We start from the raw sequence: 15,870 nt of genomic DNA on the forward strand, positions 1-15,870 counted from the left end.
AGCGGTGGGCACCAGTCCTTTCTGCCGTGAGCCTTCAGTCTCTCCTCCCCTAGCGGGAGTGCTCTGTGCTCCTGGGCACCACTGTCCTGCTCCTGAGGCACAGTGACCCCACCTGTACGCCCGGGTTCAGGGATGGTGGGCACGTGCACCAGGTCCATAGGGGTCTTAGAAAGTGTTTCAGGGATACGGCCCGGGACTGGGGCTGGAGCTGGCGTCACCTTCTTTTGTGATTGCTAAATGATGAGATGTGAGCCCGGAGCTGACACTGCAGGGGAAGAGGATGTCTGAGAATTAAACCAGGCAGAGGACAGCAGAGCTAAGGGACCAGAGAGACATCCGATGATGTCATCTGAGCACCTGGATCCAGCTGAGCCTGAAGTGGTGGCACTTGTTTCTGGGCTCTTCAGCTAGTAGATGGTTTCAGTTAGGTTCCTGCCACCAAAGGATTAAGGAGTCCTGATCAGTCCTGATGAATGAGCACCGGGGTAAGTGGGGTGGCTCAGAGCCGGCGGGGCTGAGGCAGAGGGGCCGCACCAGCGGGTGTGGCAGGAACTCAGACCCAAGGCCTGAGGGTCTGAACCAGGGGCTGTGGTGGCAGAGGGGACAGGACATGAGTCAGGGTGAGGAGGACTATCTGGACGCTTCCTCTCCTCGGGCATTGTGAGCTGTGTCCAGCACCCCTGACTCGGTCCTTCACGAGGCCCTGGCCTCTCGCTGCCATCGGCAACAACTTGGTGAGCGAGTCAGGTGACCTTGTCCCATTTATAACCCCATGGAGGGGTTCAAGGACTTGCCCACGGTCACAGGGGCTCTGGGGCCTTGTTCCCATTCTCTTGCTCACGCTGCCCGGCTCCTCTGTGGGTGTGGACTAGGTCACCGGGCATGGGCGCCGTCACCTCCGGGAGTGCGCCCGCGCCCGGCTTCTCTTCTGAGGGACGTGGAGGAATGGCAGGCGCTCTTCCTGAGGGTCGGCCAGGGAGCCCATGACCGTCATTAAAAATAAATCCTGCCCTCGTCTCCAGGTGCTAAATAGAAGAAAATGTAGATTTGGGTCAGAGCCTAAGGGAAAGGGAGTTCCCTTGGCAAATTATTTGCAGTTTGTGGATTGGAGCTGACCCAGCTCCAATTCCCGCGTCATCGTGAGCGCTAAAATGCCATCAGCTTATTAAGGAACCAGAGCCGGAGGCAGTCCTCCGTGGGGACAAAGAACAGGAGCAGAGTCAACCCCCTTCCTCCTCAGGGCCTCTAGTCAGGAGCTACTCTGATCCTCACCCGCAGGTGATGGTCACGCCCGGGCAACCGCTCCCTGCGGCTGTTGGAATAAGAGCGAGTGTGTTCACGACCGGTTTGTGCCTTTCCTTGGCTTTATGAAAAGCTGCCTGTTGTAAGTACTTAAATTGCACTGTAGCTACAGACTGTGGCACGCACCGGAGCGCAGAAACTGAAGTGCCACCGCCGGCGATTCTGACTTGGGGGCCAGCGTCTGCCTTTTTAATAGGCATCCCAGGGGATTCTGAAGCAGGCGGTCCGTGGACCACAGTCTGAGAAACAGAGATGTAAGTGGACAAATGCACAAACGCCAGTGGCCCCTCCATCAGAGATTTGCACGGTCCCGGGACACGCAGGGCCTCTTTCCTTACTAACAGGGTTGCTACTCAGGGGCACATTTTGAGGGACATGCAGAAGGCTTTCTTGAATAAGAATGTCTCTGAGGGGCTGCCAAATCTAGAGTTCTAACCATTTATCTTCTCCAGTAGTCCCTTTAATTGTGACCAGCTTAAGGAGAACAGCACTTTCTGTGTTCATTTTTTTTTTTTCGTAAAGGAAGAATCTCAGCCTGGCAAACCCACAGCACGTCAGGGCGTAACTGCAGCTCATCTGTCTTTGTGTCCAGCCCACCGGGGCCTGGACTCCTCCCCTTCCCCTTCCTCTGTCCCCAAGTGTTGCACTTGAGCTGTTGAGACCCAGGGACAAAGGCTTTTAAAGAGGCTCATGCAGGTTCTTCCTTCCTTAGGGCACCTCTATTAACAAAACCCTAAAGAAAATCCACGGATCACATTTCCCCACCTATCTCGCTACATGTCATCATCATTCCCAAATTAACAGTGGAATCGACAGGCGAGGTGGGCCACAGGCCTTCGCAATAAAATCGACTGCATGTGAAATGAATCTGAAAATTCCATTTATTAAAACAAACACATTGTCCATGTGGGATGAAATGTGCACATCACATTCAGGTTTTCCTGCTTTAACATTTCTGTGCTTCCCTCTCTTTGAAAGACACACCCCATAGATCTTATATACGAAAAATGAACAATTTTTGGGCTGGGCAAACATTAATGTATATGTAATAATTCACCATTGCCAGGAGCAGCTAGAAGCAAATATTAAAAAAAGAAAAAGTACAAATCCCCTGAAACAGCATGCTCAATGTCTCACGATTCCTTTTGTGAAAATGAGTGTGTGGAGAAATGGTTTTCCATTTTTCCTTGGTAAGCTATCTCCCTCAAACATTATTAGCAAAATGAGCCCCATTTCACAGCGCTTATTTGCAGTTTCTGACTTAAATTAAAGTCATTGGTTTAAAATTGAAAAAAAAAAAAGAAAGAAAGAAACTGGAGTTAATATTGAGGATGATGCAAGATTGTTTTTTTCCTAAATCTGAGGGTTATTGTTACTGTCTCACTCCATGGCAGATTTTCATTACTATTAGTACATTATATACATAAATTAGGGCCTTGAATAATTAAGCTGAGTTCCCATTATTTACGCTGGTGAAAATGATTGCCGAGTTTCTGAAACAACTAAAGCTCTTTAGAGGCTAAGTAATCAAAGATTTTTCTTTCTCCTTAACAAGTAAAAATACCACAAGCCAAAACTCATATAAAGACTCTGGTATTCTAATTCCATACTGTAGGACATGAAATTATGAAAAAGCCAAGACATTTTCCTTACACTTAACTTCAGATGGGCTGTGTGTTTTCTGCCCTCTTTCCCCTTTTGTAAACAAGGTCACACAGTTTGGAATTTCCTTAACCGTTAATTAGCAGAGCTGTATCCCTAAAGGTTTTAATTCCATTTTAATAGCTCCAAAGATCTGGATTTACATGACAATATAAAGAGTCCTTCTGAGAAAAATAAATGGTGTGGATTCTGAAAATCATCAGGGTCTTAAAATGAAAGACCAACTGTGCTTCACTCACAGTTGTTTTATGTGACCACATGTTCAATTCATAATTTGGCTCATTTTAAAAATGTGATACAGTTCTAGCTGATTCTGCAATGTCACTAAGCCAACGGTACAATATTCCAGTCTAATAAATACTCTGCCAGGGTTTTTCCTCTGAATCTTCATCAGTGTCCACTGACTGTAACAAAATCCCAAGGTCTGAGCAGAGTGTCTGGCACAGAGGTGTCTGTGTGAAACACATTCCACGAAGGTCTCAGGACTCCCCTCCTCCCGCCCGGGGCTTTAACTGGGTGTATTTATTCTTTTACCATTGTGCCCATAAAGGGAGCTAGGAAAATATTTAGCAGGTCTGTTTCAAAATCTGTCCTTGGCATATTAATTCTTTTTATTTTCTCTTTTCCTCCATCTTCATTCTTTTTTTTTTTTTTAACAGGAGGAAGAGAATGGAAAGAGAATAAAATTAATTTGGAAATGGTCTTTTGGGATTTCAAAGCCAAAAAGGAGATGTAAGAGAAGCCCTCTTTTGCCTGGAATGACACAGAAAAAAGGGATACAGGCTTCCAGGCCTCTGGTTACTGACGGAGGCTGGAGCTGTGATGAACAGTCACTTCCAGAATCATCTCTGGGGAAGAGAGAGAAAGAAAGGTGTAAATAAAGACTGAGAGACTCTCACAAACAGGTGGCAAGGAAACCAAGAAAAGATTCTATTCAAAAATGTAGCGAGCGAAGAATGAAGACCATCTCAGTGGCAAAGAGCCAGAACCCCGTCTGTGGAGCCGGGGGCCGCCCCTGTGCCCTCTCCCTGGTGGGCGGACAGTGGGCTCCTGAGAGTGGTCTTCCCTGGAGCCATGGCCTTATTTCTCCAATCCTGGAACAAAAGTGGCCACGTTTTCTTGTTAAGAAGAGTATAGAATGCGTTCTTTCGATCTAGAAGTTGTGTGATTCAGGGAAGAGGGAACCTGCTCCTATCTGACAGAAGCATCTCAGCATCATGGTGCATCCTTCCCTCTCTTGCTGGGTGGTACCTGGAGGAAACCAGAGTGCTGGAGTCTGGAAAGCAGGTTGAGGAGGCTTTGACGTACTGTTACTGGGAGGTATTTTAGGCGTCGCTAAGGCTCTGAGGAATCTCAATTTTCAAGATACTGAACTTTCCCTTCCCAGCTTCTTTTCTCTCCCGTTCTTTCCCCAAACCTTATAGTAAAACAACAAAACCTCTGAATGGATGTAACATAGGGACGTTTTCATGCAGTATTACCCAAAAATTGTCACAAGTATATGAAAGCACCAGTCACAACACATGGTTGACTCTTACTTGCAGGGTCGAAGCTTTTGTACAAACGTTAGGGACAGTGACAAGGTCACAGACAGCGGCACTGGCTCTGCTGTTACCACGAGAACAAAGCACAGGGACATCTTCCTAAACACTCAGGGTGCTCATCCTGGGGTTCAGTCCCCCAGGCAAGCCCAGCTTTATCTCTGTGCTATTCTAATGGGGGGAGGAAGGAGAAGGAAAAGAAGGACATCAAGACTAAACATCAACGCCAATAAACGGGTCACGGCCACACCAGACGACCCAGCTCATCCGGGGAATTCTAAAGGCAAGGTTCATCCCAAGAAGGTCACACATGTCTGAGCTCAGCACAGCTGTGTGCTTTAATTTTAATTTTTTAAATATGAAGCAGAAACATAAGGTTTTGGGAGGGATAGCAGGAAAGAAAGGACACCGATTTTATCTTCACAGGTTCCCTCCTCCAGGCAGTTCTGCAGATATCAGATCTCTTAACTCAGGATGCGGAGCAGCTTTCATTCTCATAAAGGGGACCAGTTCTTAAACATGCATGGCCTGGAGTTTCCAGGATGGTTCTCCTCCCTCTCCTTAAATGCCGGGGACCAGAAAGGCGCCCACTTCGCTAAAAACTCTACATCAGGGTCCCAGGAGCCCTGAGGCTCTTCAGGCTCCACTTGAAGATTTAAAGGATAGCGCAGAAAAACTTCTTCTCCCTAAAAGGGTTCTCTGAGGCCGGAACGGGGGTCAGGAGGGGGTCTTCCTTGGCATGCGCTTCACAGTAGGCCATCAAGTCTGCAGCAGCCTTCGACACCTGGAGAGGAAGAGAAAGCAACCGAAACTTCAGAGGAGGCATGGACGCAGGTGCAGTCAGCCAGGGCCCAGGCTCTGGTGTCCAACGCCCTGCGGCCAGACCCTCGCTCCCCCACTCCCTGCCTGCGCCCAGACCCTCGCTCCCCCTCTCCCTGCCTGCGCCCAGACCCTCGCTCCCCCTCTCCTTGCCTGCCTCCAGACCCTCGCTCCCCCACCCCCTGCCTGCCTCCAGACCCTCGCTCCCCCTCTCCCTGCCTGCCTCCAGACCCTCGCTCCCCCTCTCCCTGCCTGCCTCCAGACCCTCGCTCCCCACCCCCTGCCTGCCTCCAGACCCTCGCTCCCCCTCTCCCTGCCTGCCTCCAGACCCTCGCTCCCCACCCCCTGCCTGCCTCCAGACCCTCGCTCCCCCACCCCCTGCCTGCCTCCAGACCCTCGCTCCCCCACCCCCTGCCTGCCTCCAGACCCTCGCTCCCCCTCTCCCTGCCTGCCTCCAGACCCTCGCTCCCCCTCTCCCTGCCTGCCTCCAGACCCTCGCTCCCCCACCTCCTGCGTGCCTCCAGACCCTCGCTCCCCCACCCCCTGCCTGCCTCCAGACCCTCGCTCCCCCTCTCCCTGCCTGCCTCCAGACCCTCGCTCCCCACCCCCTGCGTGCCTCCAGACCCTCGCTCCCCCACCCCCTGCGTGCCTCCAGACCCTGGCTCCCCCTCTCCCTGCCTGCCTCCAGACCCTCGCTCCCCATCTCCCTGCCTACTAACTTAGTAACCTCCATAAGCCTCTGTCGCCCCATCTGCAGTGGAGGGAGCTGATGATCTGCACCTCACAGGACTGCTGCAGGTCTGGGACTAGGCTGAGGCAGGTGAGGCACTCAGGACCCAGAGCTGAAGGAGGCGCTCACAGTCAGGGCCACACAGCACCCGTCCTGCACCTGTGCAGCCCTGAGTGGGGGTCTCCTTACGTTCTAGGCCCCGGGTCTGTCATCCACCTCACCCTAGTCCCAGCCCTGCAGAGGTAAAGTGAGGTAACCCACGTCAACCATCACTGCCTGGCACACAGGAAGCTTACATGCAGCCCGCTATCCTTCTGTCGTTGTGCCTCTGCTTCAGGACTCGTGCTGGGGAGGCCTAACGCCATGCTGATTTCCTTTTTAACCAGCACATCAGGAGATGCTATACACACACACGCTCATGCAGCCTCATATTTCCTATATTCACATATCACAATGTATTGTATAACTTATTGTACATGTTATATATACTACTTCACCGAGCACTGTACCCTTTCGGGAGTCCTGCGGGAGGCTGACCAGTGGTTTCAGGGATGCTGTCATTTCTCACGACATTTCTGTAGCTCCTCGTTGGGAGTCGCCTGGAGCACCCTCCTTTGACTAGCCTTGACAGTGGCAAATTTTCACCACTTGAGGGTGGATTTAATTTTGGGAAATAAACTAAAAATCATTTGTAACTACATCTGGGGACTGAGTGGATGAGCCACCTGGGGACTGCCACTTGGGGTCAAAAACCATAAAGTCAATAGTCAGTTTCTCACACGACACAATACGCTGCCCTGGAGATCCTCCACAGGACTTCTCAGCATCATTGTACCAGAGCAAGTCCCGAAGGGGCCATCCTCTGAGAAGGCGGTAGATTACAGCATTGCTAAGCAAAGTCACTGCCCTCCTTGCAGTGGGTTGTACACACCCCATGATGACTTCAGACTTGCTCTGGCCGATATGTGAGCAGAGGGATGGGGGTCACTTGGGGGCAGAAGCTTCACGGGGCAACGCACAGTCTCCACGCTCTTTTCCCTCTGCCACCTTTTCCAACCAAAACAATCCTGAGACCACCTTAACTGACTCAGAGGATTTAACAAGAGCGTGACGGCCGTGCTCTTGATGAGTTCCCTGCCCCAGGACCGAGTTGATCAGAATGTTGTCACTGAAAAGCCCTTCAGTGTTATGGTTTACTGGTTGGAAATGAGAATCAAATTCATCCTCTAATCCCATAAATCTTTGAATTTTTGTATTCTGTTTCCTTTGCCACAGACCAGATAGAGGCAATATTCCAGACAGAGGCTGCTCTGTCTGCAGGGTCCCTGACGAAGAGGACATGGTGTAGAGAGGCAGCTAATCTGTGATGGACATGGCGGGGGGTGCAGTGAGAAGCATATCTTTGTTGTTGTAAGCCCCTAAGAATGGGGGGAGGGGGCCTTTTGTTACTGCAGCTCCCCCGGCTGACAGAAGAGGTCTGGGGCTGGTGTGAGTTAGCCTCCTCCGTCTGCCTTAACAAACGACCACAAACGAGGAGGCTTAAAACAACAGACATTTATTGTCTCATGGTCAGTGCTAGAAATCAAGGTGGCAGCAGGGTTGGTTCTCCTGGAGGCTCTCAGAGAGAATCCGTTCCATGCTTCTCAACTAGTGACTGGTGGTTGTCCGCAATCCTTGGCCTCCCTTGGCTTGTAGATGAATCCATCCGATCCCTGCCTCCGTCTTCACACGGTCTTCTCCGCTCTGTCTATGTCCAAACTTCCTAACTACTACACATTGGATCAGCGCCACCCCCCCCCACCCCGCAATCTAGTATGCCTCATCTTAACTTGAGTACATCTTCAAATACCCTACTTCCAAATAAGATCACATTCTAAGGTTCCAGGTGGGCATGAATTTTAGGGCACACTATTCAACCCAGTATAGCATGCTTGTGTAAAAGTCAGTCTCATTTTTTTTGAATTGTAAATCGTTTTTTATTTATCTTTTTTCCCCAGCTTTATTGAGATAATAATTGACATATAACGTGTGAGTTTAAGGTGTAAAATGTAATGATTTGATATATTTCTATATTGTGAAATGATTAACACAGTAAGATTAGTTAACACCTCTATCACTTCCTATAATTACCTTTGTGTGTGTGTGGTGAGAACACTTAAGACCTACTCTCTTGGCAACTTTCAAGTATATCACACAGTATTGTTAACCATAGTCACCTTGATGCACATTAGATCTCCAGAACTTATTCATCTTATAATGGAAGTTTGTACCCTTTGACCAATATCTCTCCATATCCTTCACACCCAGCCCCCAGCAACTACCATTCTAGTCTCTGTTTTCAGGAGTTTGGCTTTTTAAAATTCCACACATAAGTGAGTATTTGTCTTTCCCTGTCTGACTTATCTCACTTAGCATAATACCTCCAAAGTCCATCCATGTTGTTGCCAATGGCAAGATTTCCTTCTTTATCATGGCTGAATAATATTCCATTGTACATATATAACACATCTTCTTTATTCATTCATCCACTGATGGACACTTAGGTTGTTTCCATATCTTGGCTATTGTGAATAACGCTGCAATGAACACGGGAGTGCAGACATCTCTTCAAGACCCTGATTTCACTTCCTTTGGATATACACCCAGAAATGGAATTGCTGGGTCATATGGTAGTTCTATTTTGAATTTTTTGAGGGACCTCCATACTATTTTCCATAGTTGCTGCACCAATTTACATTCCCACCAGCAGTGCACCAGGGTTCCCTCTTCTCCATATCCTTGCCAACACTTATTTCTTGTCTTTTTGGTAACAGTCATTCTAACAAGTGTGAAGTGATATCTCATTGTGGTTTCAATTTACTTTTCCCTGATTAGTGATCTTGAGCATCTTCTCGTGTACCTGTTGGACGTTCATACGTCTTCTTTGGAAAAATGTCTATTCAGTTCCTCTGTCTATTTTTTTTTTATTGATATTTTAATGGTTTCTAACATTGTGAAATTTTGGGTTGTACATTTTTGTTTGTCCATCACCCCATATATGACTCCCTTCACCCCTTGTGCCCACCCCCCACCCCCACTTCCCAGGTAACCACAGTCCAGTTTTCTCTGTCCATGTGTTGGTTTATACTCCACATATGAGTGAGATCATACAGTGTTTGTCTTTCTCTTTCTGGCTTATTTCACTTAACATAATACGCTCCAGGCCCATCCATGTTGTTGCAAATGGGACGATTTTGTCTTTTTTTATGGCTGAGTAGTATTCCATTGTATATATATACCACATTTTCTTAATCCAATCGTCAGTCGAGGGACACTTAGGTTGCTTCCACTTCTTGGCTATGGTGAATAATGCTGCAATGAACATAGGGGTGCATAAGCCTCTTTGGATTGTTGATTTCAGGTGCGTTGGATAGATTCCCAGTAGTGGGATGGCTGGATCATAGGGCATCTCTATTTTTAATTCTTTGAGGAATCTCCATACCGTTTTCCATAGAGGCTGCACCAATTTGCATTCCCACCAGCTGTGTATGAGGGTTCCTGTTTCTCCACATCCTCTCCAACATTTGTTGTTTTTTGTCTTGGTGATTATAGCCATTCTAACGGGCGTGAGGTGGTATCTTAGTGTTGTTTTGATTTGCATTTCCCTGATGATTAGTGATGTTGAGCATCTTTTCATGTGCCTATTGGCCATCTGTATATCTTCCTTGGAGAAGTGTCTGTTCATTTCCTCTGCCCATTTTTTGATCGGGTTGTTTGTTTTTTTGTTGTTCAATTGTGTGAGTTCTTTATATATTATGGAGATCAACCCCTTGTCAGATGTATGTTTTGCAAATATTCTCTCCCAGCTGGTTGGTTGTTTGTTCATCTTGATTCTGGTTTCATTTGTCTTATAAAAGCTCTTTAGTCTGATAAAGTCCCACTTGTTTATTTTTTCTTTAGTTTCCCTAGTCTGGGTAGGCATGTCATCCGAAAAGATTCCTTTAAACCCAATGTCAAATAGTGTGTTGCCTATATTTTCTTCTATGAGTTTTATAGTTTCAGGTCTCACCTTCAGGTCTTTGATCCATTTTGAGTTAATTTTTGTGAATGGCGATAGCACATGGTCCACTTTCATTCTTTTGCATGTGGCTGTCCAGTTTTCCCAACACCATTTATTGAAGAGACTTTCCTTTCTCCATTGCATGTCCTTAGCACCTTTGTCGAAAATTAGCTGTCCGTATATGTGTGGTTTTATTTCTGGGCTTTCAATTCTGTTCCATTGATCTGTGTGTCTGTTTTTGTACCAGTACCATGCTGTTTTGATTACTATTGCTTTGTAGTATGTTTTGAAGTCAGGAATTGTGATGCCTCCTGCTTTGTTCTTTTTCTTTAGTATTTCTTTAGCTATTCGGGGTCTTTTGTTGCCCCATATAAATTTTAGTATTCTTTTTTCTATTTCTGTGAAGAATGTCATTGGGATTCTGATTGGGATTGCATTGAATCTGTAGATTGCTTTAGGTAATATAGACATTTTAACTATGTTTATTCTTCCAATCCACGTGCATGGGATATCTTTCCATTTCTTTATGTCATCGTAGATTTCCCTCAATAATGTCTTGTAGTTCTCATTGTATAGGTCCTTCACCTCCTTGGTAAGATTTATTCCTAGGTATTTTATTCTTTTTGATGCAATTGTAAATGGTATTATCTTTTTGAGCTCTCTTTCTGTTAGTTCATTATTAGCATATAGAAATGCAACTGATTTTTGTAGATTGATTTTGTACCCTGCAACTTTGCTGTAGTTGTTGATTGTTTCTAACAGTTTTCCAACAGATTCTTTAGGGTTTTCTATATATACAATCATGTCATCTGCAAATAGTGAGAGTTTCACTTCTTCGCTACCTATTTGGATTCCTTTTATTCCTTTTTCTTGCCTAATTGCTCTGGCCAAAACCTCCAGTACTATGTTGAACAGGAGTGGTGAGAGTGGGCAGCCCTGCCTCGTTCCTGTTCTCAGAGGAATTGCTTTCAGTCTTTCCCCGTTGAGTATGATGTTAGCTGTGGGTTTGTCATATATGGCCTTTATTATGTTGAGGTACTTTCCTTCTATTCCTATTTTATTGAGAGTTTTTATCATAAATGGATGTTGTATCTTGTCAAATGCCATCTCTGCGTCTATTGAGACGATCATGTGGTTTTTATTCTTTGTTTTGTTGATGTGATGTATCACGTTGATTGATTTGCGGATGTTGAACCATCCCTGCGTCCCTGGTATAAATCCTACTTGATCATGGTGTATGATCTTTTTAATATATTGTTGTATTCGGTTTGCCAATATTTTGTTGAGGATTTTTGCATCAATGTTCATCAGCGATATTGGCCTGTAATTTTCTTTCTTTGTATTGTCTTTGTCTGGTTTCGGTATCAGGGTGATGTTGGCCTCATAGAATGATTCAGGAAGTGTTCCATCTTCCTCTATTTTTTGGAATAGTTTGAGGAGGATGGGTATTAAATCTTCTTTGAATGTTTGGTAAAATTCACTGGAGAAGCCATCTGGTCCTGGACTTTTATTTTTTGGGAGGTTTTTGATTACTATTTCAATCTCTTTACTTGTGATTGGTCTATTCAGATTCTCCATTTCTTCTTGGTTCAATTTTGGGAGGTTGTATAAGTCTAAGAATTTATCCATTTCTTCTAGATTGTCCAATTTGTTGGCATATAATTTCTCATAGTATTCTCTTATAATCCTCTGTATTTCCATGGTATCCGTTGTAATTTCTCCTCTTTCATTTCTAATTTTATTTACTTGAGCCTTTTCTCTTTTTTTCTTAGTTAGCCTGGCTAAGGGTTTGTCTATTTTGTTTATCTTCTCGAAGAACCAACTCTTTGTTTCATTAATCCTTTCTACTGTTTTTTTGCTCTCAATATCATTTATTTCTGCTCTGATTTTTATTATTTCTCTCCTTCTGCTGGCTTTGGGCTTTGTTTGTTCTTCTTTTTCTAGTTCTGTTAGGTGTAATTTAAGGTTGCCTATTAGGGCTTTTTCTTGTTTGTTAAGGTGGGCTTGTATCGCTATGAGTTTCCCTCTCAGGACCGCTTTTGCTGTGTCCCATATGGTTTGATATGGCATGTTATCATTTTCGTTTGTTTCCAGATAGTTTTTGATTTCTCCTTTAATTTCATCAATGATCCATTGGTTGTTCAGTAGCATGTTGTTTAATCTCCACATTTTTGTCACTTTCCCAGTTTTTTTTTCCTGGTTCATTTCCAGTTTCATAGCCTTATGGTCTGAAAAGATGCTTGTTATGATTTCAATCTTCTTAAATTTATTGAGGCTTGCTTTGTTTCCCAACATATGGTCTATCCTAGAGAATGTTCCATGCGCGCTTGAGAAGAATGTGTAGTCAGCTGTTTTTGGGTGGAGTGCTCTGTATATGTCTACTAGGTCCATCTCGTCCAGTTTTTCATTTAAGTCTAATATTTCTTTATTAACTTTTTGTCTGGATGATCTATCCATTGCTGTAAGTGGGGTGTTAAGATCCCCTACTATTATTGTGTTGTTGTTGATTTCTCCTTTTAGGTTTGTTAATAGTTGTTTTATGTACATTGGTGCTCCTATGTTGGGTGCATATATATTTATAAGTGATATGTCTTCTTGATGGAGTGTCCCTTTTATCATTATATATTTCCCTTCTTTGTCTTTCTTAACCTGTTTTATCTTGAAGTCTACTTTGTCTGATATGAGTATGGCAACACCTGCTTTCTTTTGTTTGCCATTAGCTTGGAGTATTGTCTTCCATCCTTTCACTCTGAGCCTGTGCTTGTCTTTAGTGCTAAGATGTGTTTCCTGAAGGCAGCATATTGTTGGGTCTTGCTTTTTAATCCATCCTGCCACTCTGTATCTTTTGATTGGAGAGTTCAATCCATTTACATTTAGGGTAATTATTGAAATATGAGGGTTGAATGTTGCTGTTTTGTCACTTATTTTCTGGTTCTTTTGCATTTCCTTTGTTTCTTGTCCCATTTGTTTTGGACTGCCAATTCAGTTTGGTTGTTCTGTCTTATGATTCTTCTAGTTTTCTCTTTGTTTATCATATGTGGTTTTAATTTGATTATTTGTTTAGTGGTTACCTTGAGGTTTGGGCGAAAAATCTTCTGTATGAGATAGTCCATTATCTGATAGCCTCCTATTTCCTTATACTAAGTCAATTCAGTCACTTTCCTCTTCCCCTTCTAAGTTGCTCTTGTTATACCTTATTCTATCTTGTGTTGTGGCTGTGTGTTTACAGTGATGAGGTTAAATTTATTTTTGGTGAATTTCTTCCTTTGATCTTTGAGTTTAGTATTTAAGTGGTTGCTAACCTATTCCGGTAAAGATCTACTATTTCTCTGATTTTGTCTACCTACTTTTCTCCTTACTCCAAGCTTTGTGTTCCCTTTCTCTTCTTGTTTTCAGGCCTGAGGGCCTTCTTGAGTATTTCTTGTAGTGGCGGTCTCGTGGCCATGAACTCCCTTAGCTTTTGTTTATCTGGGAGAGTTACTATTTCTCCATCATATTTGAAGGATATTTTTGCTGGATAGAGTATTCTTGGCTGAAAGTTTTTGTCTTTTAGTATTTTGAATATATCATTCCAGTCTCTTCTAGCCTGAAAAGTTTCTGTTGAGAAATCCGCTGAGAGCCTGATGGGAGTTCCTTTGTACGTTATTTTTTGTTTTTGTCTAGCTGCCCTTAATATTGTTTCTTTGTCGTTGACCCTGGCTAGCCTTACCACTAGGTGTCGTGGTGAAGGCCTTTGTCTGTTAATATATATAGGCGTCCTGTTGGCTTCGCTTACTGGTATTTCCTGCTCCTTCCCCAGATTTGGGAAATTTTCAGCTATTATTTCCTTGAATAGGCTCTCTGTTCCTCTTTCCCTCTCCTCTCCCTCAGGAATACCTATAATTCTTATGTTACATTTTCTAATAGAGTCCGATATTTCTCGGAGTCTTTCTTCATTTCTTTTTAGTCTTAGTTCTCTCTCTTCTTCCATCTGGAGTATATCTGTATTCCTATCCTCTAAAGTACTAATTCTTTCCTCCATATTGTCAGCTCTGTTCTTTAAAGATTCCAGATTCTCCTTTATCTCCTCCATTGTGTTCTTCATCTCCATCAGCACTGATAGGTTTTTCTTTATGATTTCAATCTCTTTTGTGAAGAAACTCCTAATCTCATTTAATTGTTTGTCTGTGTTGTCTCGTATTTCGTTGAGTGTTTTTATGATAGCTATTTTGAAATCTCTGTCATTTAGTTTATGGATTTCTGTGTCTTCGGGGTTGATTTCTGGGTGCTTGTCATTTTGTTTCTGGTCTGGTGATTTCATATATTTTTGCATTGTGGTTCCTGTGTTGGTTTTGATTTTCCTCATCCTGGAAGTCTCTGGTTGCAATTTCCACCTGCCGCCACTGTCTGGTGGTAAAGGGCTGTGTAGTCTAAGCCCCCTGCGCTCTGCCCCAGTTTTTCTGCTGCGATCCGCAGTTTTGTTTTGTTTTGTTTTGTTTTTTTTCCCCACTGCGATCCACGGGTCCAGTCCAGTTTATTCAGGTCTGCCTCGGACCGCTAGATCTGGTCGAGCTGCAGACTCCGGGTTGCGGGGAGGGGGGAGCTCTCTCTTTTGCCCTCTGGGTCCCTGACGTGGGAGGCTTCTCGTTTGCCCCTCTTTATCCGCTCTCTGGGTTGCTCAAATGTTGATGGTAGCCCTGTGGCTCCTCTGAGCCCTCTGTGCGGGAGTTTCCCACTGGCTGAGAGAGCCCGAAGAGCTACAGTTTCCCGCCGAGGGCCGCCCCTCCCCCCTCTCTGGGAGCCGCGCGGACCGGATCGCTGATCTGATGGGGAGGGAGCGGAGTTCTCCTTACCTCTCCCCACCTCCTCCGGGGGCCCAGCACGTTCCGCTCTCAGATGTGCGGCAGTGTGGATCCCTCCGCTCTAGCTTTTCACTGTCTGGGATTCTGTTGTTGGTCTGTGGCTGTTACTTTTGTTGTATCTTGTGGGGGAAGAATTCACGGGAAAGCTCACTCCGCCATGATGCTGACGTCACTCCTCCTCTGTCTATTTTTTAATTGAATTGTTTGTTTTTCTGCTACTGAGTTGTATAAATTCTTTATATTAAGCCCTTTGGATATTAACCCTTTATCAGATATACGGTTTGCAAATATTTTCTCCCATTGCATAGGTTGCCTTATCATTTTGTTGATTGTTTCCTTTGCCGTGCAGAAGCTTTTTAGTTTGATGTAGTCCCACTTATTTATTTTTTCTTTTGTTCCATGTGCTTTTGGTGTCATATCCAAGAAATCATTGCCAAGTCCAGTGTCAAGGAGCTTACCACCTATGTGTTCTTTTAGGAGTTTTAGAGTTTCAGGTCTCATATTTAAGTCTTCGATCCATTTCAAGTAAATTTTTGTGTGCGGTGTAAGATAGGGGTCCAATTTCATTCTTTGGCAGTGATTATCCAGCTTCCCCAACACCATTTATTGAAGGTACGGTCCTTTCCCCGTGAAGTATTCTGGCTCCCTTGTCAAATATTAGTTGACGGTATATGTGAGGGTTTATTTCTGGGTTCTTGACTCTGTTCCATTGTTTTATGTGTCTATTTTTATGCCATACTGTTTTGATTACTATAGCTTTGTAATATAGTTTGAAATCAGGAAGTGTGATGCCTCCAGCTTTGTTCTTCTTTCTCAGAATTACTTTGGCTGTTCAAGGTCTTTCATGGTTCCATATGAATTTTATGATTTTTTAAAATTTATGTGAAAAATGCCATTGGAATTTTGATTGGGATTGCATTGAATCTATAGATGGCT

At 44.6% G+C, this 15,870-nt stretch overlaps 1 protein-coding gene across 5 annotated transcripts in view; it reads right to left on the bottom strand.

Annotated features, from left to right (window-relative positions):
• Positions 1-4,820: 4,820 nt before the first annotated feature.
• The window catches only part of GNG2 (G protein subunit gamma 2), a 116,270-nt gene continuing 105,220 nt past the window's right edge, over positions 4,821-15,870 (bottom strand). For all 5 annotated transcript variants that reach the window (XM_058540562.1, XM_058540560.1, XM_058540563.1 and 2 more), the window contains one exon: positions 4,821-5,289. In XM_058540562.1, the coding sequence (XP_058396545.1) occupies positions 5,161-5,289 (129 nt within the window). In that variant the 3' untranslated portion in view covers positions 4,821-5,160. The remainder of the gene's footprint in view (positions 5,290-15,870) is intronic.

Source organism: Diceros bicornis, chromosome 5 (genome assembly GCF_020826845.1).
Source record: "Diceros bicornis minor isolate mBicDic1 chromosome 5, mDicBic1.mat.cur, whole genome shotgun sequence".
NCBI classification, from domain to species: Eukaryota; Metazoa; Chordata; class Mammalia; order Perissodactyla; family Rhinocerotidae; genus Diceros; species Diceros bicornis.